This window comes from Gossypium arboreum, chromosome 4 (genome assembly GCF_025698485.1).
Source record: "Gossypium arboreum isolate Shixiya-1 chromosome 4, ASM2569848v2, whole genome shotgun sequence".
Taxonomy (NCBI): Eukaryota; Viridiplantae; Streptophyta; class Magnoliopsida; order Malvales; family Malvaceae; genus Gossypium; species Gossypium arboreum.
This window is the reverse complement of record NC_069073.1, coordinates 35,687,505-35,711,768: the sequence shown is the minus strand read 5'-3', so window position 1 is coordinate 35,711,768 and position 24,264 is coordinate 35,687,505. Positions and strand designations below refer to the sequence as shown.

At 32.6% G+C, this 24,264-nt stretch overlaps 2 protein-coding genes across 14 annotated transcripts; both read left to right on the top strand.

The window, feature by feature from the left end:
• Positions 1-6,963: 6,963 nt before the first annotated feature.
• Positions 6,964-12,948, top strand: LOC108485368 (uncharacterized). 10 transcript variants are annotated; one of them, XM_053027127.1, is made up of 6 exons: positions 6,970-7,149; positions 8,200-8,251; positions 8,859-9,237; positions 9,344-11,222; positions 11,557-11,763; positions 12,467-12,948. In XM_053027127.1, exons 3-6 carry the CDS (start codon positions 8,942-8,944, stop codon positions 12,785-12,787), a joined length of 2,703 nt encoding a protein of 900 aa, XP_052883087.1. In that variant the 5' UTR covers positions 6,970-7,149; positions 8,200-8,251; positions 8,859-8,941; the 3' UTR covers positions 12,788-12,948. The 10 variants fall into 10 exon arrangements, with proteins under 10 accessions (XP_052883088.1, XP_052883087.1, XP_052883086.1 ...); XM_053027126.1 differs by having other exon boundaries at positions 9,338-11,222; positions 11,560-11,763; XM_053027122.1 differs by having other exon boundaries at positions 9,338-11,222.
• A 278-nt stretch (positions 12,949-13,226) lies between these two features.
• Positions 13,227-16,824, top strand: LOC108485576 (probable protein phosphatase 2C 38). 4 transcript variants are annotated; one of them, XM_053027132.1, is made up of 8 exons: positions 13,227-13,330; positions 13,509-13,554; positions 14,304-14,336; positions 14,566-15,018; positions 15,283-15,384; positions 15,487-15,650; positions 16,030-16,266; positions 16,338-16,824. In XM_053027132.1, the coding sequence occupies exons 4-8, from the start codon at positions 14,694-14,696 to the stop codon at positions 16,518-16,520; spliced, it is 1,011 nt and encodes a 336-aa protein (XP_052883092.1). In that variant the 5' UTR covers positions 13,227-13,330; positions 13,509-13,554; positions 14,304-14,336; positions 14,566-14,693; the 3' UTR covers positions 16,521-16,824. The 4 variants fall into 4 exon arrangements, with proteins under 4 accessions (XP_052883092.1, XP_052883091.1, XP_052883093.1 ...); XM_053027131.1 differs by having other exon boundaries at positions 15,283-15,650; XM_053027133.1 differs by having other exon boundaries at positions 15,283-15,650; positions 16,030-16,271; positions 16,338-16,492.
• Positions 16,825-24,264: the final 7,440 nt, after the last annotated feature.

The following is a 24,264-nucleotide window of genomic DNA, read 5'->3' as shown; positions in this document are numbered from 1 at the left end:
ATCAACAATCACATATACTCATGAATTTAATTCAATACCATAATACCAACACTCACCTTAATTTCACTTACCATGCATATTAAATAATAAATACAACAAATAATTATTAGATTCGGATTATAGAAATACAAATCGTAATTCCCGTGTCACTCTTCGTCGGCTTTTTCCTTTCCTTTCCTAGCCAAGGTCTCCAGCACCACGTTAGTTACAGAATTTAATCAATTAAAAATTATCAATACAACACAATTTTGTATCACTTATTTCAATTTATACACAACTTTTTCTTAAATTCCAATTCAATCCCTATCCAAATTTAACCTTATTTTCTTCATAATTTTATTCTCTATTTTTCATTCAACTATCACTTAAAATCAATTTCAACCCTCTAATTTCACCATAAAACTCAAATTTTGAATTTCTTTCAATTTAGTTAAAAGGTTCAATTCACTTTTCAATTTCCAATCAACACTAATTTCAATCAATTCCAATTCAATACACATTTCAATCATTCATATATTTACACAAGACAATTCAACCCAATTTCAATAATAATAACAAATAAAACTCAATCAATTCAATTAAATAACAAATACAACAAATAATTATTAGATTCAATTATATAAATTTTTATTTTTGTATTTTAAATTAATGTGTATGGTAAGTAATTAAGGTGAATGTTGTTTATTATTATCTTGATATTGAATTGAGATTATATGAATTTGTGATTGATGAAATTATTGATTGGTATGGATTTTTATTGAAATTGAATTGAGAAATTGAAATTAAACCCTATTAATTGTATCGGGCTGAGTCGGATATAGTTGGCATGCCATAGGATTGGAAGTGTTCAAGGATACTTCGACTACGAGTCGATGAGACACTGGGTGTCAAACTATTTCTTTGGATAGATTCGACGAGGTACTGGGTACCAACTTACTTCGGCATGGCTGATGAGACACTGGGTGTCAACTTATTGCTTCGAATTATCCGATGAGGCACTGGGTGCCAAACTGGTGTGTTTTGGTTGGATTCGTGTATCCGTCCAAGTCCGAGTCTTGTTAATAGGGATAAATGAATAATAAAGTCTTACAATTGATATTGAAATGAAATGATATGAGAAATGGAAGTGATATAGTGAATTGAAAATAGTTGTGAAATATGTTGACAATACATGGAATATATGAGTTATATACTCATGAATTGAGTATGGTATGAAATGATGTATTCATGAATTGAGTACTGCATGACTGATGCCATTGTACAAATAAATATGGTTGATATGTGAATAATCATTTATATAGCAATTGTGTGAATTAGAATGTAACACCCCTATCCCGTAACCGTCGCCAGAATAGGTATGGGGCATTACCAAATAGACAGAACATTACAGATCAATACAGAATCACAGATGTCACATAATATTAATGCATAAGCAAATCAACAATTCATCACTTATGGAGGTCTCCAAGACCTAAGACATACTTTTAGAAAAGGTCAGGACTAAACCGAACACATTCAGAATTTTCAGAACTTAGAAAAGAAATTTTCAATTCTGTTGAGGACACACGCCCGTGTGACCAGACCATGTACCTTACACGGGCACCAGACACGCCCATGTGATCCAGTCGTGCCAAAACAGAGTATATATACTGACTTTTACACACGGTCAATAGATACGGCCATGTGCCATGGCCATGTGATACTTAGCTAGCTACTGACTTAAGTCCACGGCCATATGACATGCCCATGTGCATTAACCGTGTGGTCTTAAGAGGTTACTGCTTTGCATACACGACCACAAGGCACGCCCGTATTCACTGACCGTGTGGCACAATGCAGGCTTGGTTGAAGCCAACTTGCCATCCATTTTGGGTCATTCCTACAAGCAATATTAAACAACATTTATACTAAAATTTTCAACCAATTCCATACTCAAAACATGTTTAAACTTACCATTTGCTAGCCAACTCTCATGGTATAACATATATACATATCAAAGCTTAAATACATAGACATTCTAGCCTACACATGCCATATTAAAAAAAATATTTACATTTTCAAAAGTACCAAAATGAATTCGATAGTATGGTGAAAAATCCTCGACTATCCCTGAGCCTTCAATAGCTACGATAACTGTAAAATAGACAGAAATCACACCGAGTAATCTACAAGGAGCTTAGTAAGCCAAATACAATTGGTTTAACTATTAAATCATATAAAGTACAAATCAACAGCAAGAATTCATAACCATTTCATAGAATAGTTCATGAGCCTAACCATGCTCTTTTGCTTGTACACATGTCATGTTTCATTTCCATGATTTCATACATACTTCGCATTCATTATTACATAAAAACAGAGTCTTTTATATTCAGAAATTTAGTACGATACAAACGTACCTGTATAGATTATACATTTAATATATTCATTCCCATATCTCATACTCTATCATCAGACGGTTCAGAAATGATACAGATACTCATAAACGGGTACAATGCTTACGTCCCGGATGTGGTCTTACATGTAATTCAGTATCAATGTCTCTGTCCCAGATAGGGTCTTACACGAAATCAGATATGATGCCTATGTCCCAGATATGGTCTTACATGTAAATCTCAAATCAAGGCCTATGTCACAGACACAGTCTTACACAATATCTCAAATCAATGTCAACGTTCTTTTAAAAACATACAGAGCTTTTCAGATACTAGCATATTATTGGAGTTTACTCGAAATTTATTCATCAGGCTCTCAATGCCGTCCAATACAGATTACAGTTTGTATGCACAGAATTTAGTCAATTTAACACGTAATTGTAATTTGACTTACCTCGTACGAATTTCAGACGGAAACGAGTCGACTATTCGACTATTTTAGACTTTCCTCGATCTAAGTCCAATTTTCTTTATTCTTGATCTAATACAATTCAAATTCAACCATTCAATCATTCAATCATTCATTTCATTCAAAATAATTCATGAACACATATTTAGGGCACTTTGCATTTTTAGACCTTACATTTTTACACTTTAACAATCTAGTCTATTTTTTTCACAAAATCACAAATATGCAAAATTCACCAAGACTATAGCGTGGCCGAATATACATAGCTTCCATATAAGCCCAAATAACATATTTAATTCACAATTTAGTCCTTCAAAACCTCATTTTCACAAATTAGCCCAAATAGCTCTATTCCATCAAAAATTCAAGAACAAAGCATGTTAATCTCACATATATCTTTCATAATCCATATAAAAACATTACAAAGCTCATATAATAATCAATGGCACATTTCATAATCTTCAACAAAAACTGAAATTCAGACATGGGTTTTGAAGAACACAAAGCAACAATCACAAAAACGTGGAAATTATAAAAAAAAACGGAGCAAAACGCATACCCAAATCAAGTTTCCAAAGTGCCGAAATTTCAAAAACTCAAAACCCCAATTTCTTTCTTAAGTTTCAACTGAACAAGATGATAATAAGGCCACATTTTGTTTTGTTTTTATTTATTTAAGCTTTAATTTACAAATTACAAAAATAACCTTTATTATAAAACATTAAATTCACCTAACACATGTCCAATATTGTCCACTTACTTTATCAATGGTATAATTACCATGCAAGGACCCTTATTTTAAAAACCAAGGCCAAATAACCCCATTAACAATTAGCATGCAACTTTTGCATTTTATGCGATTAAGTCTTTTTTGTAAAATCGAGCACAGAAACAGACAAATTAAATCATAGAAACTTCGCAGATAAAAATTCACATATCACAGACACAGAAAATAATATTAAAATATTTTTCTTACTAGGATATGTGGTCCCGAAACTGCTATTCCAACTAGGGTCAAAACCGAACTGTTACATAGGATATTATTTAATAAATGAAAAATAATAGTTATGATATGATACTAGACATTAATATGTCCTTATAAATTTAATTGTGCCTATTATTATATTATATTCTTTTTAAATATTTGGATTATAGAAATAGCACTGAGTTTTTACTCAGCATACGGTTTGTTTTTTGTGTGCAGATTAGGTACAGTGATTTTGAAGAGTTGTAATCGAGGTTGTAAGCATTCATCTCATCAAATCTCCAAGTGCCACGAGGGTATGTTTCAAAATTTTGAATAGAATGGCATGTACTTAGGAAGATCAAGTATGTTCCAAGTAGTAGGGTCTAAAATATAAATTATAAAAATTTATTATTTTTAATGTTCAAATATATTAGTGATTAGCCAAAATTACTTTGGCACCAAATGAAATATTCCTATATCAGATTCCTTGGGTCGAGCCAGGTATATGGGTGTTACACAAATGAATGAAGATATAATCCCTAACAAATGAGCCATCACAAAGCAACTCGCCCTAAGATTTTATGAGGAAATGCCAAGGCATTCGGGCTCCACATCTACATCATCACCATTTCTGCCTACTGATACTGCTCCATCAACATCTCATAGTAATTTTGAGCAGAAAGTGATTGACGTGTTTGAGATGTTGCAGCAACAATTCTACATACTAGAGAAACACCAACACAGGCTGGCCACTGATTTTGGCTGCACTCAAGAGGAAATGACTCTCTTTTGGGAGTATATCCAACGAAGAGATAAGGCTATGAAGAAATCTCTTTAGAAGAACTTTACCTGACCCATTCCTCCATTCCCTATTTTTCCTAAGGAATAATTATTGGAGCCAGAGGAGAATGATGACGATGACGAAGAAACTACTGTAGAGAAGAAGAACATAGAACCAGAAGGAGAAGTAGAGAAAACTGAATCTGTCCATGTTGAATCTGAGAAGGAAAATGATGATGTGACTCAAGCTACTACACCTACAGACACCACCACTACGCTGACCACTACACCTATGATAGAACAAAAACGTGCAATTCATCAACTAAATGATGATCTCACAAAATCAGACACTGATAACGAAGAAAATGTGCCTATTAACCAGCTAAAATGGAAGCGTTATAAGCAGACTACTGTAAAATCTATCTAAGATGATGCTGGTGAAATAGAAAGGAAGCAGCACTAGAAACAAGTTGCCAAGAAATCCACCCAACCCAAATAGACTAACATCAATTCTTTCCAAGCTTTTGTTTTTCTTTTTTTTCATTTTTTCATTTTTTCATTTTATATTATATGTTTCATGCATTCATATTTAGTTGTCATGGCATTTTTATAGTTGATAGTTGTTGTTTTTGCATTTTTCCATATTTCATTGTTCATGCATTGAGGACAATGCATCCCTTAGATTTGGGGGTGTGTTGTGTTGTACATATAGTATATCATAGATAGATGCTTTAACATTCATGCATTCTGTCACTCATTTTGCCATTACATACAAATGCCAAATAACTGCTAAACTATGATGAGTATATTGATATCGGTGATGTTCGATGAGGATAATAACTTTTCGACTAATCTAGAAAATTGTGGAAGTCAATTAAGCATGATTAGCTTAGGATAGTTGTTTGAAAATTGATTCCTAAAAGTAGAACAACTTAAGTATCAATGCAATTAAGTCTGTAGTAGGATTCTTTTAATGCATTTAGAATTTCTTGATCTTAAATTCAATAATTTGATTATAAATGATAAGGAATACCTTAGCAATAATTTACACTCCAATGTTTGAAACTGTTGAGTAAGTCAGCAATGCGTTGTTTGCTCCATTGTATTATTGATCAAACAAATGAGATAAAAAAAGAGTGGTTATAGAAAAAAATTTAATTTAAGGACAGTCCATTGTAGTAATAGGCTGATTAGTTAAGGAGGTAGTTGTTTGCCAAATCAAACCCTCCAAAATAGATGTAAAAGTTAGCTTTATTGACATCAAATACATATGGATTGTCACGTGGATGCCACATAAGCAATTAATTAATTTTTTAAAATTAAAAAGTATAAAATATTTTTATTTTAAAATTAATTGATTGTTGACGTGACATTATGTAAATGATATGTCAAAAAGTTAACAAGCATTAATTTTTATTAAATTTAAAATAATTTAATAAATAATGTAAATTAAAAATTAAAAAGATAAATATTAAATGAATATTAAAAAATTAAAATTGAAGTACAAAATAAATTATTATGCATTTCATAAAATATTATCTTTTATTGTGTAATCTTTGCATTGAGAAAGAAAATGATTCTTGTAATCCCAAAGAAGTTGCATGAATTAAGGGAATTGGCATCATTATGTTTAATGAAAAAGTCAAAAAGTTTCCTAACCTACCTTCTTTTTTTTTTAGAAAAAAGCTTGGAGATTATGTCCACTAGTTTGGTTTTTGGGTAAAAAAAAACCTAATCTTTATCTACTAATTTTTATTATCTACAAATAATTTTATTAGAATTTAATTAATATTCAAATAGCCACTTAGACAAATTTGCATTCAATTTTATTCGATCAGAGCATTAGAAGAAAACATTCGAATTTATAACCTTTAAATTGCGGTAATAATAACCATGTTAATAGAATAAAAAGTAAAACTCCTACGGCTGCACAAATTTAATTTAAATTAACATTAAATTCAATTTTTAATATTTATCATGTTTATTTTAATTTATATATTCAATATTTTATCATTTCTCCTAATAATATTATTTTCAATCAACTCGTATTTTATTAAAGTAATAAATATTTTACTATTTTATTTAACGACATAGTAATAAATTCAAATTTTAAAAATCTTAATGTTATATATTTTAGTAAATTCAATTTATAATAATGAAATGAAAATTATACTAAAAATTCAAAATCATGATAGTGAATTGTATTTTTATGAATTATATCATCATAAAAAATATTTAATTTAATAATTAGTATGAATTTAATTCTAATTCGATTCATATCGATAAAAAATAATCCTCTTATTAAATGTACGGGAAGAAACTATGCTAGATCTAGACAATTGTATAAAAAAAGTAATTAGTATATAATACTCAACGCAAAAGCGTTAGTTCAGAGACGAAAATACCCTGAACCTTTTCTCATATTTTCTCCGTTCTGCTATTGGTTGCCGCTCGCTCTTATTAATTCCCCCTCACCATAATTTTCCCTCTGTAAACCATAACGGCCAAACGTCTTCCGTTGCCGTTAAAACCAAAATCGCAAACGATCTTTAATGCCGGTCGGTAACGTCGTTGATTCCATGCCTTTCTGCGCTTTCACTTTCTTTGCTTTATCTTTGATAACTTCTGTTTTAAGAACCTTAAATTTCGAGGGATTATTATTATTTTCTAATTCGAATTTTGAGAAAACTTAAACTTTCTTAACAACATACAGTTTCTCTCCTTTAATGGTAAGTAACTAAATGCAAAGATTTTCTTTTCAGTGTATCGAGTTCGTGAATTTACTATATTGATTTTTCATTTAAGTCTTTGGGCTTTTCAGGAAAGAAAATTTTGACCGTTTGAAGGTTTTTTTTTTTTTTTTTGTGTGTGTGTGACTATTTTTCACTGGGTGTGTTTGGTTGCTGAGAAAGTTGAAGTGGAAAAGGAAGCTTTCACCGAGTGTTTTCTCAACTCTGTTCCTAAAATTCAAATATTTTCTTCTGATTTTTTCTTGGTAAGCTAAGGCAATCATTAACAGATTGATTTCAACTCTATTGTTTTCTATTTAGTTTTTATAATTTACTTAAGGTTTTTCGTTTTTCCTTCATAATGGTATTAATTTTTTTTATTTGATGATCACTCAACCCTGGGATCCTTGTTTTTTGTCAGAATTTTATGAATTTTATTTTATTTCTTTATTCTTCTTAAAGGTCTTTTTTTTTTTTTGGTTAATAAAAGGTTTCTAAAGAGTCGAAAATGGGGTGAATTTAGATTCAATCTTAAGCATTACTCTTGGCCAATCTGTTTCATATACATAATTTTGTTTCTTTAAATCATTTTGCAGGCAACTGAAATTATTTTTTAAAACAATTATATTTATATTTTCCTAAAAAAAAAGGTATATGTGATGTGAGCCAGCTTCAAGTGGGTGTAGGATATAAATACTGTTTGATACCGAGACATTAGAATTTTTTCTGATCTTTTCGTAGGTATAAATATTAGACATAAATTAAAGTTATCGTACTGTATTCAGGTTCTTATTTTCCTTTTGAACTTTTATTTTTTATTTTCTGTCTTTTGCCGAATCTTAATTACTAATGGTTCTTTTTTTTATCTTGGTACCCTAGTTTCGGCGTTTAGGTTTCTCATAGCTTTGTCCCAGCTGATTTGGATTCGGATGTAAGCAAATGTCAGATAATGTGTATCTTGAAATGAATATATTAATTTTCTTATAGTTTTTCATGTATTCAGTATTTAGAGGATAATATATCATTCTCATATTTTAATACGAGTAAAACACGGAAGTTAAATCCTAATCCTTAATTAAAACTGAAGAGTCTGCCAACTAAATGAATCATAAGATCTGAGTTTTACTTTTATGGTTTTCGCATTTTAATATTGTCAATACATAACCAGTGTATGATTTCTCTATATCATGTTCTTTTTCATGATTGACATCTCAATGTTGCATATGCATTCTTTTTTCTTCTATTTGATATTCCATTACCATGAACGTGATACCAGAAAAAAAAAAGAAATTAAAACATGAGATGCCATGAAAAAACACACGACACGATTACATGAACATGTCAATATATGTATAACAAGTTGTTATATATAATAACATTTTAGATATGATTATGACATGAAAAAGATAACACGAAAACAATATAAATATCTGAATTTTTTCAGTTGTATTTCTAGTGATCTTGATGATGTTTTTTGTGTGTTAATGCCATTTACCCTTTTTACAACTCACTTTTATGGTTTATATAATTGTTTACAGGTTTATTGAGGTCCATTCTTTGAGGATTGTTATGTTATAAAAGGGATTGGGACTCATTCCATTTTCATAAGCTGTTCTAATTGATGATATATATAGAGATGAAGAAACTGTTTTTCTTCAAATCTTCCTCTTCTAGCAGTGGTAACAACAAAGTTCTTCCGGCATCAACAGATAAACAAGTTTACCAGGGGAAAACATCAGAAAGTTGGTTGACTGATCAACTTGTTGACATGGCTGACTACAGTTGGAAGCTAATGTCTGATAGCCCCAGCTTCAGTAATGCTTCTAGTCTTGTTCGGAGTCATTCTTTGTCATCAGGCAACGAGCTTGGACAACAAAATTGTTCTTCCTCACAACAGCAGTATGATCACCGATCGCGGTAAGGCATTTGGTGTGCTTGGATATGACATTAGTAATTTTTTTTTTTCACTTCTATAAATCTGATGGAGTAGCATTGATGTTCTTGCGGTTTGTTCCAGAGGCAGGGCTCATATGCCCGAGAAGAAATCCAAGGCAAAACAATGTGAAACAGAAATTATCAGTTTTGAGAGGCCGTGTTCTTCTGGTTCTTCGAGGTTGCACCATTATTCATCCGGCAGCTCTTCCTCTTGCTCTAGCAATGTGTCGACCCAAGTTATCGATCGCTATATTGACGGAGAACAGCTTCTGGAAATTAGCAAGTTAAGGAACAGTTCGACTCCTGGAAATGGTGGTCGGAGGCATCCTCGGCGAGCTCGATATACTGCACCTTCATCTCCGACACATAGTGTCAAAGAGAAAAACAAGTCTCATTCATTTAGGGATGGTGACAGCATTCGTCTTCACTTTTCATCTAGAGATCGGGTGGAAAATGGGTTCGGGCAGGAGTCGCCATGGATGGTTGCAAAGAATGTGATTGAGAGGCTTTCGCAGACTCATGTTGTCCCAAAATCAAGTTCAAAGGGATTCAACCATCATATTCCGATCACAAATGAAGATGTATATGGTCGATACTTGAATATGCGTCCTGAGTCCAAATTGGAAATGGATGAGCCTTACAAAAATTGTTTCATTGAGGGAAACTCTGACGGTTTAAATTCTTCCGAAGATGATTCAGTTGTCGAGTTAGAAAGACGATCTAAACATGCCAAGGAAAGAGCCTTGCTTCTTTCTGAAGCTCATGAGCAGGAAAGCTTTATTTGTAACGGTGGGTTTGATGTTTCATCACTCCTTCGGTCTGTCCAGCACCTAAAAGAGGAGAAAGAAAAGCTAGCCCTCGAGGTTTTGGATCTTCAACAGTTTAGAATTGACGAGAGAGTGAGTGCTAGAAAGGAACTGAGAATGGTGAGGGAAGAAATGGAGTCACAGATTGAAAAACTAGAGAAGGAAAAGCATGAGACACAGTTGCGATTCGAAAAGGAGTTCGATAGAAGGTCAAGTGATTGGTCGGTTAAGCTTGAGAAGTATAGGTTAGAAGAGCAAAGGCTTCGTGATCGAGTTCAAGAGTTAGCAGAGCAAAACGTTTCACTTCAGAGAGAAGTCTCTTCCTTCAATGACAGGGAAACTGAAAACAGAAGCCTTACGAAGTACTCAGAACAACAACTTAAAGAGTTGATGGGAAGGGTTGAAAAGATGAACGATGAGAATCAAGATCTAATTCAAAATCTCTCTGAATCACAAGAGAAGCATAGAGCAGCAATGGAAGATGTAGCTTGCGTTAGAAGAAATCTCGAAGAGAAAGAGAAGGAGTGCAAGGAATTGCAAAAGTCCGTTACCAGACTACTCCGAACATGCACCGAGCAAGAGAAAACGATTGAAGGGTTGAGAGATGGATACGGTAAGGAGATCGAAAAGAAGCAATCTATGGAAAAGAATGAAAAGCAAGTGCAAAAATTACAAAGGGAGCAAATGAGGTTAACTGGAGTAGAATTGGCATTAAGAAAGGAAGTAGAGTCCTATAGGCTTGAAGCTTACTCTCTCCGATGCGAGAATATCTATTTGTTGAATCAATTAAAGGGTAATGGAAATGAAATTATCGGATTAACCTTCAAGTTTGACAACGAACTGCAGGATCATGTATGCCGTCTACAGAATCATGGACTGTCTATGCTTAATGAGATTATCAATCTGTCTTCAAAGTTAATTGAGTTCATCAAAGGAAAACCTAGTCATCTTCAAGGAACTCAACCAGGTTTAGATAGCCAATTTATTGTTGAATCTGATCCTAAAATCGAAGGCTTTAAACGTGGAATTGAAAGCCTAAGGAGGAGTCTGCAGACAATATCTGGTTTGTTGCATGAGAAATCCGGTTTGGTTGCCTCGGACTCTCACTCAGCATCCGTGGATCCAACCATGTCAACAAAACGCAACAATCAATCTTCAGAGGTAAGGGTCTTTTTTGTTGTTGTTGTTGTTGAAATCTGCGGTTGAAGAAGCTAAACACATTGAATGAAGGGCTTTTCATTGCTCATTGTTCTTCAATCATGCTGATTATTGAACTTGTGTTTTTCTTTTTTGTCTTTTTTTTTGTTTTCAAGTAAAGATGTAATGTGGTCTTTTAATCTGGTTTGGTTTTTTTCCCTTAAAACTGTGGTTAATGTGTAGTATTTTGGTTTTTCAAAAATCGAATCAAATGCTTAATAACCGAATTAAAAATTATGGTTTTTTGGGTTGTTTTGTCAGCCCTAGAGCTTATAATAACACTTGTACACTTTTCCAGAAGATTATAAGAAGTGAGCTTAAAGCAGAAACTATGATGACGAGTTTGTTGAAGGAAAAGCTTTATTCAAAAGAGGTTGAAATAGAAGAGTTGCAAGCTGAGGTTGCGGCAGCTTTGAGAGGCAATGAAATACTAAGATGTGAATTACAAAATTCAACTGACAACATTTCATGCCTAACTCATAGGTTGAAGGATCTTCAACTGCAGGTAACCTTTGATGTTTAATTCTGTGTATCAACAAAATGCTTTCTTCTTTGCTTATGAATAGTTGCTATCAATGTTACCTGGACTTGGACTAAGTGTTAATGTTGAATATAGGTATGTGTCTGATGGGATATATTTAAAACCTTTTCCTATGTTTTCCATACCTCTTTCCTGAATATGTGTCGGATATTGGTGTTAGGCATGTCCACATGTGCTTTTGACTTGTTTGCACCTTAAGAAATCCTATATGTTACTTGGACTCTGCAATTTCTTTTCTAAAATATACCTATTCGATTCTTGTGTTGGACACTTACTGAACATGAGAATAGGGATATGATATGTATATTTTTTCAAAAATTGAGCATATTCAGTTCCGATATATTCTCCTATGGTACACTAAGTCTTGGGATAACATATCTTCAAATGGAACTAACCAAATTGTGTTATGCATGTATGTTTTGCGTAGGGAAAGGGAGATAATGAGAGATAAATGTTACAAAGGGTTTGATATATTGCGGATGATGATATTTATACTTTTTAACTAGCCTGTCTAACTGATTGGATCGAAATTTGAAGGTCTAACTAGTTTGACCTTTGATTCAGTTTTATGTCACTGACTTTTTTTTCTGTTACCATTGCATTACCTCTCACAAGATATTGTTTCCTAAACATTTTGATTGGTCAAATGTGTCAAAATCCTAAACAGATACCGAAAAAAGATGAGAATGTAAGTCGACTCGAGAGAGAGTTACAAGAATCAACAAAGGAACTAACCATATTGAAGGGTATATTGGTTAAGGTTTCAGAAGAGAGAGATTTGATGTGGGAAGAAGTGAAGCAATATAATGAGAAGAACATGGTTTTGAATTCAGAGGTTAATGCATTGAAAAAGAGAATAGAAGGTTTGGAAGAAGATATACATCTAAAAGAAGGTCAGATTACAATTTTGAAAGACACTTTAAGCAATCATAAAAGTTTTGATCTTCTTGGTAGTCCCACTTCTATGCCTGAATTCTTGCTAGAATGATTGTCAATGATCGAAGAATGCACATATTTATGTTGTAATTTTGTATCTTTATATTTTATTTTTGTGTTTAAGGCATTTATGTATGTTTATTTATATTTTATTATCATGTTTCGAATCGGATTGTGTTTTGGGAGATAAATGAATTGGCTTTTGATAGCAAATAGTTTTCTTTTTTGGGTTAATAAAAACGTAAAGTATATACAACATCGAAATCTAACTAGATGTTTAATTATGTAATCAACTTTTGGGGGTAAGTTAATGCAACAAAATTATTAGGAAAAATTATCCATAAATATTTATTACCAAAACAGCTATATGGCGATTGGTGAAGCAAATCATGAAAATCAAAATCAAAATAATTCTCTGAAAGGAGAGAAAAAGAGGTAAATAGTTTGCTAAAAAAAGGAGAAAGATAAAGAGTAAAAGTTGCTAAAATGTTGGTTTGTTGAAAGCCTAAATGTTAGTCAAAACTCCCCATTAGACAGAAAAACAAATTGAAATAAAATGGAAAAGAAAATTCTAAATCAAAACCATCAATTCAAGGTTTCCTTCTGTTAAAATATTTCTCCCAAACTACCTTCCAAACTTTCTTACTCTTTCCTCTGTTTTCTTTTGTCTCAATACATTCTTCAAAAATCTTCCCTCTTTTTGTCTTTTTCATTTGATTCTTCTGTTTATCTAAACCTTTTAAATAATGGGTTTTCTGAATCTTCTTGTACAGGCTTATAACTGAAAAGATCATACAAAATTCTTAATTGTTTCTCAAGGTATGTAAGAGGAAAATGTATGTTTGATCTTTGGCTTTTTTGCCTAATAATTATATTTTGATGTTTCTATGTGATGGTTTTTTTTCTTTTTTGGGTAAAATTTGATAGGCGTCTGATTTTTTTTAGTCTTTTGAAATCTCATGTTTTTGTATTTCTAGACTTTCTTTAAAAAAACAACAAATTTTGTTGTCAATCCTTAAGGCTTAAGCTCATCAATTTAATCCATTTCAATGGCTGTAGAGTTTGGCAATATGGAATTTTGATCACGGTTTCGGGTCTTGTCTTTTGTTTGATGTTTTTTTAAGGTATCAATTGATGAGTATCCGAATTATTTATTTGTTTATATTGTCCCAAATTGATATTTCTCTTGTTGTAGACAAGTTCATAAATTTGTTTGCAATTTAAGCATATAGATGTTCATAATCTGAAAATTCTAGTCTTGGAGTTTATTTCTTCATTTCATGCATTTCAAGGCATGTGAATTGGCCTATGTTACTTAACTCGAGTTTGAGTGTCGAATATGTGTATTTGGACACAGGTATATTCAGTTTCTTTTTTGAAAATTTGCATGTATTTAGAAGATTTTTGAAGGGACATATCTTCATACCAATATCCAGATATGTGTCGAACGGATCTCCAAAAGCATATATAGATTGATTTGATTGCATTCTTTCTTATTATAACTGTGCAGATTGATATTTAGGATTAGAATGAGAGTTTTATAGGTTCATTTCATTGCAACTTTGCAGAAATTGGAGCAAATACTTGGGATTAAAATGAAGGTTCTAAACATATATTCTTTTCTTTTTCTTAAAAAAAAAAAGTTGCAACTGTGAAGATTAATGTGTGTTTTATACGTTAATATCGGTTTCGGGTTTGGATATATAGCAGAAAGTGGAGCAAATACTTAAGGTTACCAGAAGAGTTCCCAGTATTGATTTTTAGGATTAAAATGAAGTTCATATGATTTAAATAAAGGTTTTATAAGTTGTTTGTATTGCACCTGTGCAGATCAATGTGTGATTTATATCTGGATCATCTGTGGCAAACGAATACTTAGGGTCAATAGAATTCCTGGTATTTATTTCTGTGAACAATTTTGATTGCTGCTGTGTCATTTGTGTGAGAATATGTAAGTTATGGTATCAAGATCGTTAAAACGAATTGCGTCTCGTTGCTGGAGGCCATCCTTTGACGGTGAGAATTCTTGTAAGGCTGGCGATGCTAATGGTAGGGTTGATGGATTGTTGTGGTACAAAGATTCTGGAGAACATTATACTGGCAAGTTTTCAATGGCGGTAATTCAAGCCAACAATCTATTGGAAGACCATAGCCAACTTGAATCAGGTCCTTTGAGCTCATTTCAATCAGGCCCTTATGGGACATTTGTCGGAATTTACGATGGTCATGGAGGTCCTGAAGCTGCTAGGTTTATAAATGAACACCTTTTCGACTATATCAAGAGTATGTTATTCCTTCTCTACTTTGTTGAATATAATCATAATTTATTACTTTGTCACTTTAATTTGGATAGGTCATGATGTCTCGGCTTGTTTCGGAAACTTCATTTTTTGATAATCGTAACATGGATGACAAATGTCAAAATTGGACTCAACTCTAATCCTCTTCCCGTGCATCTAATTTCTTTTCCCCCTTCTCTGGCTCTAGTTTCTGAGTTTTTATTGCTAATGGATCTGGTTACTAACTCAAAAGCTATTAACGATGCAGAGTTTACAACCGAGAATCATGGAATGTCAGCCGAAGTTATCAACAAAGCATTTTTGGCTACCGAAGAAGATTTTCTTACTCTTGTCAAGAAGCAATGGCTAAGTAAGCCGCTAATTGCATCTGTTGGTTCGTGTTGTTTGGTCGGAATAGTTTGTAGTGGACTGCTATACGTTGCCAATGTTGGAGATTCTCGTGTGGTCTTAGGTAGACTTGAGAAAGCCTTTAAAGAGGTGAAAGCAATTCAATTGTCAACTGAGCATAATGTACGTTGCGAATCTGTTCGGAAGGAGTTGCAATCATTGCATCCCGATGATCCAAAGATCGTGGTCCTTCGGCACAAAGTATGGCGTGTAAAGGGTATAATACAGGTAAAATTATTGTCCCTTCTTGTTGGTAGTTTGTTGTTTCCATTGTTTCTTCGATTTATGTTATTTAAACACCAGTGTGAGTGTCAAATACATATATAGTCAATTCTTTATATCTATAATTCGAAAATGTGTCTAACACATGAGAAGGACTTGAATTGTCGGAGCAACATTATCTTCTATAACGATATTTTAAATGGGATTGTTGCTATATGTATTTTTATTTAGATCCAAAGAACTTTTAATGAGAATCGTGATTTGAATTACTATTTCAATTTTCTTGAATGGGGATATGACATTTTCCATAACTTACAGAAATCTAACCATGTCGGTATGAGAGAATTAGCATGTTGTATAAGATGATAGTTTTATGATGTGATAGATTGCAAGATCCATAGGGGATGCGTATTTAAAGAAGGATGAATTCAACAAAGAACCTCTATTGCCGAGGTTTAGAGTTTCGGAACCATTCGAGAAGCCGATCCTACAAGCGAAGCCATCGATATTAGTACAAAAACTGAGTCCTAAAGATCGGTTTCTTATATTTGCATCGGATGGTCTGTGGGAACTTCTTAGCAATCAGGACGCAGTTAACATAGTCAACGCCTGTCCCCGTACGGTAAGGTATCATGTTTGATTTTTGAGTTGGTTTATTTTGGCGTAAAAATGAAAGGATGATGATACACACAGGGTATTGCTCGAAAACTAGTGAAAGCAGCACTTCGAGAAGCAGCAAAGAAGAGAGAAATGAGATATTCGGATTTGAAAAAGGTGGATCGCGGGGTGCGCAGACATTTCCATGACGACATTACTGTTATTGTTTTGTTTCTTGATTCCCATCTCCTTAGCCGCGCCTCCTGCCGCCGCTTCTAATCTCTTCTCTACGCCTTCCGTCCACAACTACATACCAATTAATGCCTCCTAACACACACACACACACACACACACACACACACACACACACACACACACACACACACACACACACACACACACACACACACACACACACACACACACACATACATATCATCAAAGTAACACTAATCTTTAATAATTTCTTTTTACAAAATTAATTTTTATGTAAAAATATCTCATATAAATAAAAAGAAATATCATACTTTTCATTTGATATTATATAAATAAAATATTTTCTACAATTATTCATTTGTAGCAATTTTAATTACATTTGTTTATTATTCTATTTTTAATCAAATCAAATTAAATTTATATTAATATATCTATACATTCAATTATAATGTTTGATGATATTAATAAATTCATTTGTTCGATCATATAGGTATTATGTCCAATTTGAGTATTTTGAGTTTTCTTCTTGGAATGTTTGAATATTTTTAAATATTTATAGTATTCTAATAACTATAAATGAAATGATGTAATTAATCAAAAGTTAAACTTTTCATTATTGGTCAAGAGTCATATCACTTGATTTTTGACAAAATTATAACAATATTATTTGAATAGTTATAATATTGAATGAATAAGTATGGTCTTTTTAAAGACATTATTATTCGAAAAGACACTTATTAAAATATAAGAGACATGAAAATTTTTATAAATAAGAATGAGATTTCATTTGGAAATCACACCAACAAGTTCTAATATTCTTTCTATCCTTCCTCCATTCTTTTAATATTATTAGATTATTCTATAAAGAATATTCTTTCTAAAAATTTGAGTTTCTTGTTATAAATTGCTCAGTGCTTAATAGGCTATTCTCATCAGTGCAAAACGCAAATAGTCATTGACTTCATTGTATCATCGAGGTTATTTGCTTAAAACATTTTTGCACACCGAATATAGGTGGGGGCGAATATAACCTTAAAGATAGTGGCTTGATGAATGCCCTGGAGCCTTGTCCTATTTCTTTATTTTCTTTGATAGTGGCTTGATAGACAAACTTTCACCAACTTGGAAAGACTTTAAAAGAAGTCTAAAACATAATAAAGAAGAAATACCTCTTGAGGTTTTGACAAATCATCTTCATATTGAAGAAAAATATCGAAAGCAATATCAGAACCTAGATTCTGAAAATGTCAAAGTGCATGTTATGGAGGAAATACAGACTACTAAACCATCCAAGAGAAAGTTCAAACAGACTGATAGAGCACCTAAATTCAAAAAGAAACAAAAGGGTTCATGCTATCATTGTCGTAAGTCGGGACATTTCAAGAATGAATGTCGATTTTTAAAGAATAAATCATCTTCTGAGGCTGATAATAATGAAAAGTTCATTCCAATGATATTTGAAATTAATATGACACAAGATGACAATGCATGGTGGATTGATACTGGAGCAACCAAACATGTGTGTAAAGATAAAAGCATGTTCACAAAGTTCACATAATGTGAAAATGGCGATGTCTTGTACATAAGAAATTCTTCCACCGCAACAATCAAAGGCAAATGATCTATTGAACTACAATTCACTTCTAGAAAGGTTTTAACATTGAATGATGTACTTTAAGTATCAGAAGTTAGGAAGAATTTAGTGTCTGGAAATTTGTTGAATAAGTTCGATTTCAAACTTATTTTTGAGGTAGATAAGTTTATTTTGTCTAAGGGAGGAATTTTTGTAGGAAAATGGTATATGTATGAGAGCATGTTCAAACTCAATATTATTAATAAGAACAAAAATAATATTTCTGCTTATATGGTTGAATCTTCTTAATTATGGCACTATAGATTAGGTCATTTGAATTATAGGAAATTGAACGACATGCATAAATTAGATTTAATTCCTGTTTTTAATAATAATATTGAAAAATGCAATACATGTATGTTGACTAAAATTATAAAAAACCCTTTCCCTAAGGTTAAAAGGAAAACAAAGTTGCTTGATTTGATACATAGTGATTTATATGACATGCATAATACTCCTACATTAGGTGGAAATAAATATTTTGTTACTTTTATTGATGATTGTTCTAGATATTGCTATATATATTTATTGCATTCAAAAAATGAAATGCTTGATAAATTTATAATTTTTAAATCTGAAGTTGAACTTCAATGTGAATTATTTATCAAGTGCTTAAGATCATATAGAGGTAGAGAATACTATAATCCAAGTTACTTTGAATCCACTAGAATTATCCATCAAGTTTCAGCCCTTTATTCACCACAACAAAATGGTATAGCTGAAAGAAAAAATAAAGTTTTTACTGAAATGGTAAATTCAATATTATCATAGTCAAGTCTTGGACAAGGTTTTTGAGGAGAAGTTGTTCTAACAGCTTTTCATAAATTGAATAGAGTTTCTAATAAGAAAACTAAAATAACCTTATATGAAAAATGGAAGAAAAGGAAACTAAACCTTATTTATTTAAAAGTTTGGGGTTGTATAGCTATTGTCAAAGTTCCAACCCATAAACGTAAAAAGTTAGGTGAAAGAGGGATTGAATGCATGTTTATAGGATATGCATATAATAGCAAGGCATATAGGTTCATGGTAATTGAACCAAATGATTCGATTTCAATTAATACTATTCTTGAATCAAGAGATGTTATTTTTTATGAAAATAAATTTAGTTCTATTTCAAGACAATTACAACCACAACAATTGATTCATTCTTTAAATAAGAATGAGATTCCATTGGAACAAGTTGATAATAATGATGAATTGTAACGCCCCGTACCCGAGAACGTTGCCGGAGTCGAACACGAGGTGTTAACGGACTTAATTCATTTACTTACACAGTTCATTTAAAAATTTCCAGACAAGCTGGCTAACTGCATCACAGTTACTTTAAAAATCATATCTCGAGTTTTTGGTTGGGCCAATTAGTACAGTTTATTAGTTAAAGTCTCCCCTGTTTCAGGGTTCGACTACTCTGACCTTCATGCATTACGACTTAGATATCTCCCTGTACAGAGCTTCAATACTTATTCCGTTTGTTTCTAATGAAACTAGACTCAAAAAGGAATCCATACATATAAAGCATGACTTCTAATTGTCCCTGGTTAATTTATGGTAAATTTTCAAAATCAAAACAGGGGGTCCAGAAAACGCCCTGGCCCTGTTTCACAAAAACTTAAACATCTCATAAAATACGGCTCATATGGTCGTTTTGTTTCTTTCATATGAAAATAGACTCATCAAGATTCGATTACATAATTTATTCACTATTTAATACCATTCCTACTATTTTTAGTGATTTTTCAAACTTACATCACTGCTGCTGTCAGCATCTATTTTAAGGTAAATTTTACCTATTTCATAATTTTCCATGAATCCATTAGTAAATTGACATACATTATTTTCAAGTATAATCACGATTAGCCATGACGTACGTAGCCCCAATAGGACCGTGATCGGCCATTCCAATGGCTAGTCTTTACCAAACATTTCCACACCACTTAATAACCATATCATAAGACCATAATGATATACTTTCAAAATATACGAGCCATTTTCGCATGGCTATACGAATATACATTACCAAAAGATACTTAATTAACAACAAGGGTCAGCCCCATACATGCCATTATCAAAATTCAACTAAAAGAGTACCAAAAGGGCTTAAATAGTGTGGACGACTTGACTTTGACACTCCGAGTCCGATGGTGACGAACAAAATCTATAAAACAGAGAATTAAAGCAATGAATAAGCATTTTGATGCTTAGTAAGTTTTAAGTAATGAAATTATTTACAACTAAAGTATAGCGTTAAGAAGACTAAATGAATGATTTCATATCGCATATTCCCACAATCATGGTTACTTCATGCTTCAACCATTATATTCATGCACTCGGATCGAACCTAACTAAAGGCCTAAGCTTGTTAATCAATTAAGCGAATACTATTTAAAAGGAATCGACCTTTCCAGTGCATATACGAAACATACCTTATCGTTTGGATTTATGAGCGTATTAATTGAAGTTATTACAACAAGGTCGCTTATTTCCAAACCCAAGTACCTTCGGGATTTAGCCGGATATAGCAACTCGCACAAATGCCTTCGGGACTTAGCCCGGATATAGTAATTCGCACAAATGCCTTCAGGACTTAGCCTGGATATAGTAACTCGCACAAATGCCTTCGGGACTTAGCTCGGATATAGTAACTCGCACAAATGCCTTCGAGACTTAGCCCGGATATAGTCACTAGCACAAATGCCTTCGGATCTTAGTCCGGTTATCATCCGAATAATCATGCACATATATCAATAAATCATGCCCGGATATAGTAACTCGCACAAATGCCTTCTGGACTTAGCCCGGATATAGTAACTCGCACAAATGCCTTCGTGACTTAGCCCGGATATAGTAATTCGCACAAATGCCTTCGGGACTTAGCCCGGATATAGTAACTTGCACAAATGCCTTCGGGACTTAGCCCGGATATAGTAACTCGCACAAATGCCTTCGAGACTTAGTCCGGATATAGTCACTAGCACAAATGCCTTCGGATCTTAGTCCGGTTATCATCCGAATAATCATGCACATATATCAATAAATCATGACACATCCATATTTCATTTTCATTACTAAAACTCAAACACAAGACACTTATCAACCCTTACCATTTTCTACTCAATAGCCACATACAAAGAGCATGATTTTGATTGGCTTTATAACATGATCTCTATGCACATTCGGCTACTAGTCATAAGTATAACTAATTACCCCGATATACAATTCAAGTAGGATCATTATATCACCGTTTATTTATTATGCTTATATGTCATGACATAATCAAATCATAAACTAAGTTCCATTACTCAAAGACTTACCTCGGTATCTTGGAACGGTTGTGGGTTGATTACTCTATTGCTTTCTCTTTTCCCCGATCCAACTTTGATCCCCCTTGCCCTTGAGCTTAATATATATACAAGTAGAAGTATTAAATATTTTTACCAATAAGGTTTACTTGTTAATCACATTCGGCAATCACATATCAAACTCATTTTACTCATGTGGCCGATTATACTTGGTCATACATACACATAATTAAGTTATTTAACACCTAACTCACATAGCCATAGTGTACAAAATCTTAAGGTCCAAATATGAATACCCCCAAGTTCTCATGACTTAACCCCTAACCACATTCTGCCGAAAATCCTTTGAATTTCTACTAGCACACACACATATAATCAATTTGGAGACTCTATTAACCGAACATACATCCGGCAATAGTCTATAGCTCTCTCGGCCACTCATTTCACAACTTAACAAAGCTTCAATTCGAAATCATTAGCGAGTATCAATTAACTTAAGCTACCTTTAAACTTTTACTTATCACCTCATGCCAAACCATCAAAATGAACTAATTATAATTATATAAGTACTACCAAAACCGAAACCTATGCATAATATTATTTCTTATGCCCAAACCAAAGACCACATTCGCAACTCATCCACCATTCTACCAAGCACAACCGATTACCCATTCTCTTCTTAAATCTAAATTCGCACCTCCAAACAAAATGAGTTAAGAATCTCAACTTTCATGCTAACATAACCAGCAACCTAACACATCCACATATCTAACATGCTAATAGCATCAAGGCATCAACTAAAATTTTAAGCTTCTTGCAGAATCCTAACTCTCCAACAACCCCAAATCCAACCATGAGTTAGATAGAATTTAGACTAATCATCCAAGGGATGTATAAACTTCAAAAGTAACATTGAACATACCTTAATCTAGAGAACCACCTTGGCGAATTTTTCTTCATCTTCTTCCTCTAGTTACGGCAATGGAGGAGCAACCTAAGCTAACTTTGGTTTCTCCTCCTACTAACCACTATTATTTTATTACCCATATCCTTTATTTTATTATTTTAACACAAAATGTTAACATAACATATTTATAATATGTTTTAACCCATAGCATGGCCGCCACCATCTAGATTTTGGCTAATTTGACATGCAAGTACAAGCATTTTCTAACATGCTTTAATAGGCCACTTTAACATTTGCCTAGCACATTTCTAAATTTTCTCACACAAGTCCTATTTGATAAATTTCACATACTATATACGAAATTTAAGTATGAAATTTTCACACGTGCATGTTCATATATAATAGGCATTAAATATGACTGTTAATTATTTTCTTATGGCTCGGTTTCGTGGTCCCGAAACCACTTTCCGACTATGGTCAATTTAGGGCTGTCACATGAATCTTGTCAAGAATTAAAAAGAAGTAAAATGATTAAAAAGGTCAAAGATTTTAGACTAGATTTCATTATATTTCTTGTGGAAGGAAAATGTAAAAGTATATGCAATAAGATACCTTATTGTTATAATACAGAATCTGATTCTATTACATTTGAAGAGGCAATAAAATCTTAAGGCTCTACTTTTTAGCAAGAATCAATAAATGATGAAATGGATTCAATAATGAGAAATCAAACTTGGATCTTAATTGATCTTCCACTGGGTTCCAAACCTATAGGTTGTAAATGGATCTTCAAAAAGAAAATGAAAGCCGATGGAACCATTGATAAATTTAAAGTAAGGTTGGTAGCCAAAGATTTTACACAAAAATAAGGTATTGATTACTTTGATACCTATGCTCCAGTAGCAAGAATTGTTACGATTAGACTTTTAATATCACTTACCTCAATTTATAATTTGATTATTCACCAAATGGATGTTAAAACTGCATTTTTAAATGATGAATTGGAAGAGGAACTGTACATGGAACAACTAAAAGGATTTGTTGTTCCAGGACAAGAGCATCAGGTATGTAAGACCAAATGGATGTTAAAACTACATTTTTAAATGACGAATTGGAAGAGGAAGTGTACATGGAACAACCAGAATTATTTGTTGTTTTAGGACAAGAGCATAAGGTATGTAAGCTTGTTAAATCCCTATATAGACTTAAAAAAAGCACCAAAACAATGGCACCAAAAGTTTGACAAGGTTGTTTTAGCTAATGACTATAAAATAAATAAATTCGATAAGTGGATATATAGCAAATGTGAAAATGGAAAAGGTGTCATAATTTGCTTATATGTAGATGACATGCTCATTTTTTTCACGGATTTGGAACAAATAGAAAACATAAAGAAATTCTTGTCAAATAATTTTGCTATGAAGGATATGGGTGTAGCAGATGTTATTCTTGGGATTAAAATAACTCAAGAGGAAAGCATTATAGCTTTATCACAATCACATTACATTGAAAATATGCTTAAAAGGTTTGATCTTTTCAGTTGTATACCAGCATCTACACCTATGGATCCTTAAATAAAATTAGTATCTAATACTAGTAGGAAAATTGATTAATTGAAATATGCAAGTCTAATTAGTTGTCTTATGTACATAATGACTTGTACAAGACCATATATTACATATACTGTTGGGAAATTGAGTAGGTACACAAATAATCCAAGTAGTTTACATTGGCAAGGTTTGAATAGATTACTTAGGTACTTAAAGAAAACTATTAACTATGTATTGTGTTATAATAGATATCCTTCAGTTTTAAAAGGGTATTCAGATGCTAGTTGGATTACAAGTTTGGAAGATCATATATCTACTGGTGGATGGATCTTCATTCTTGGTAGAGGAGCCATTTATTGAGGTTCCAAGAAACAAACATGTATTACTGATTCCACCATGGCAACAAAAATTTATT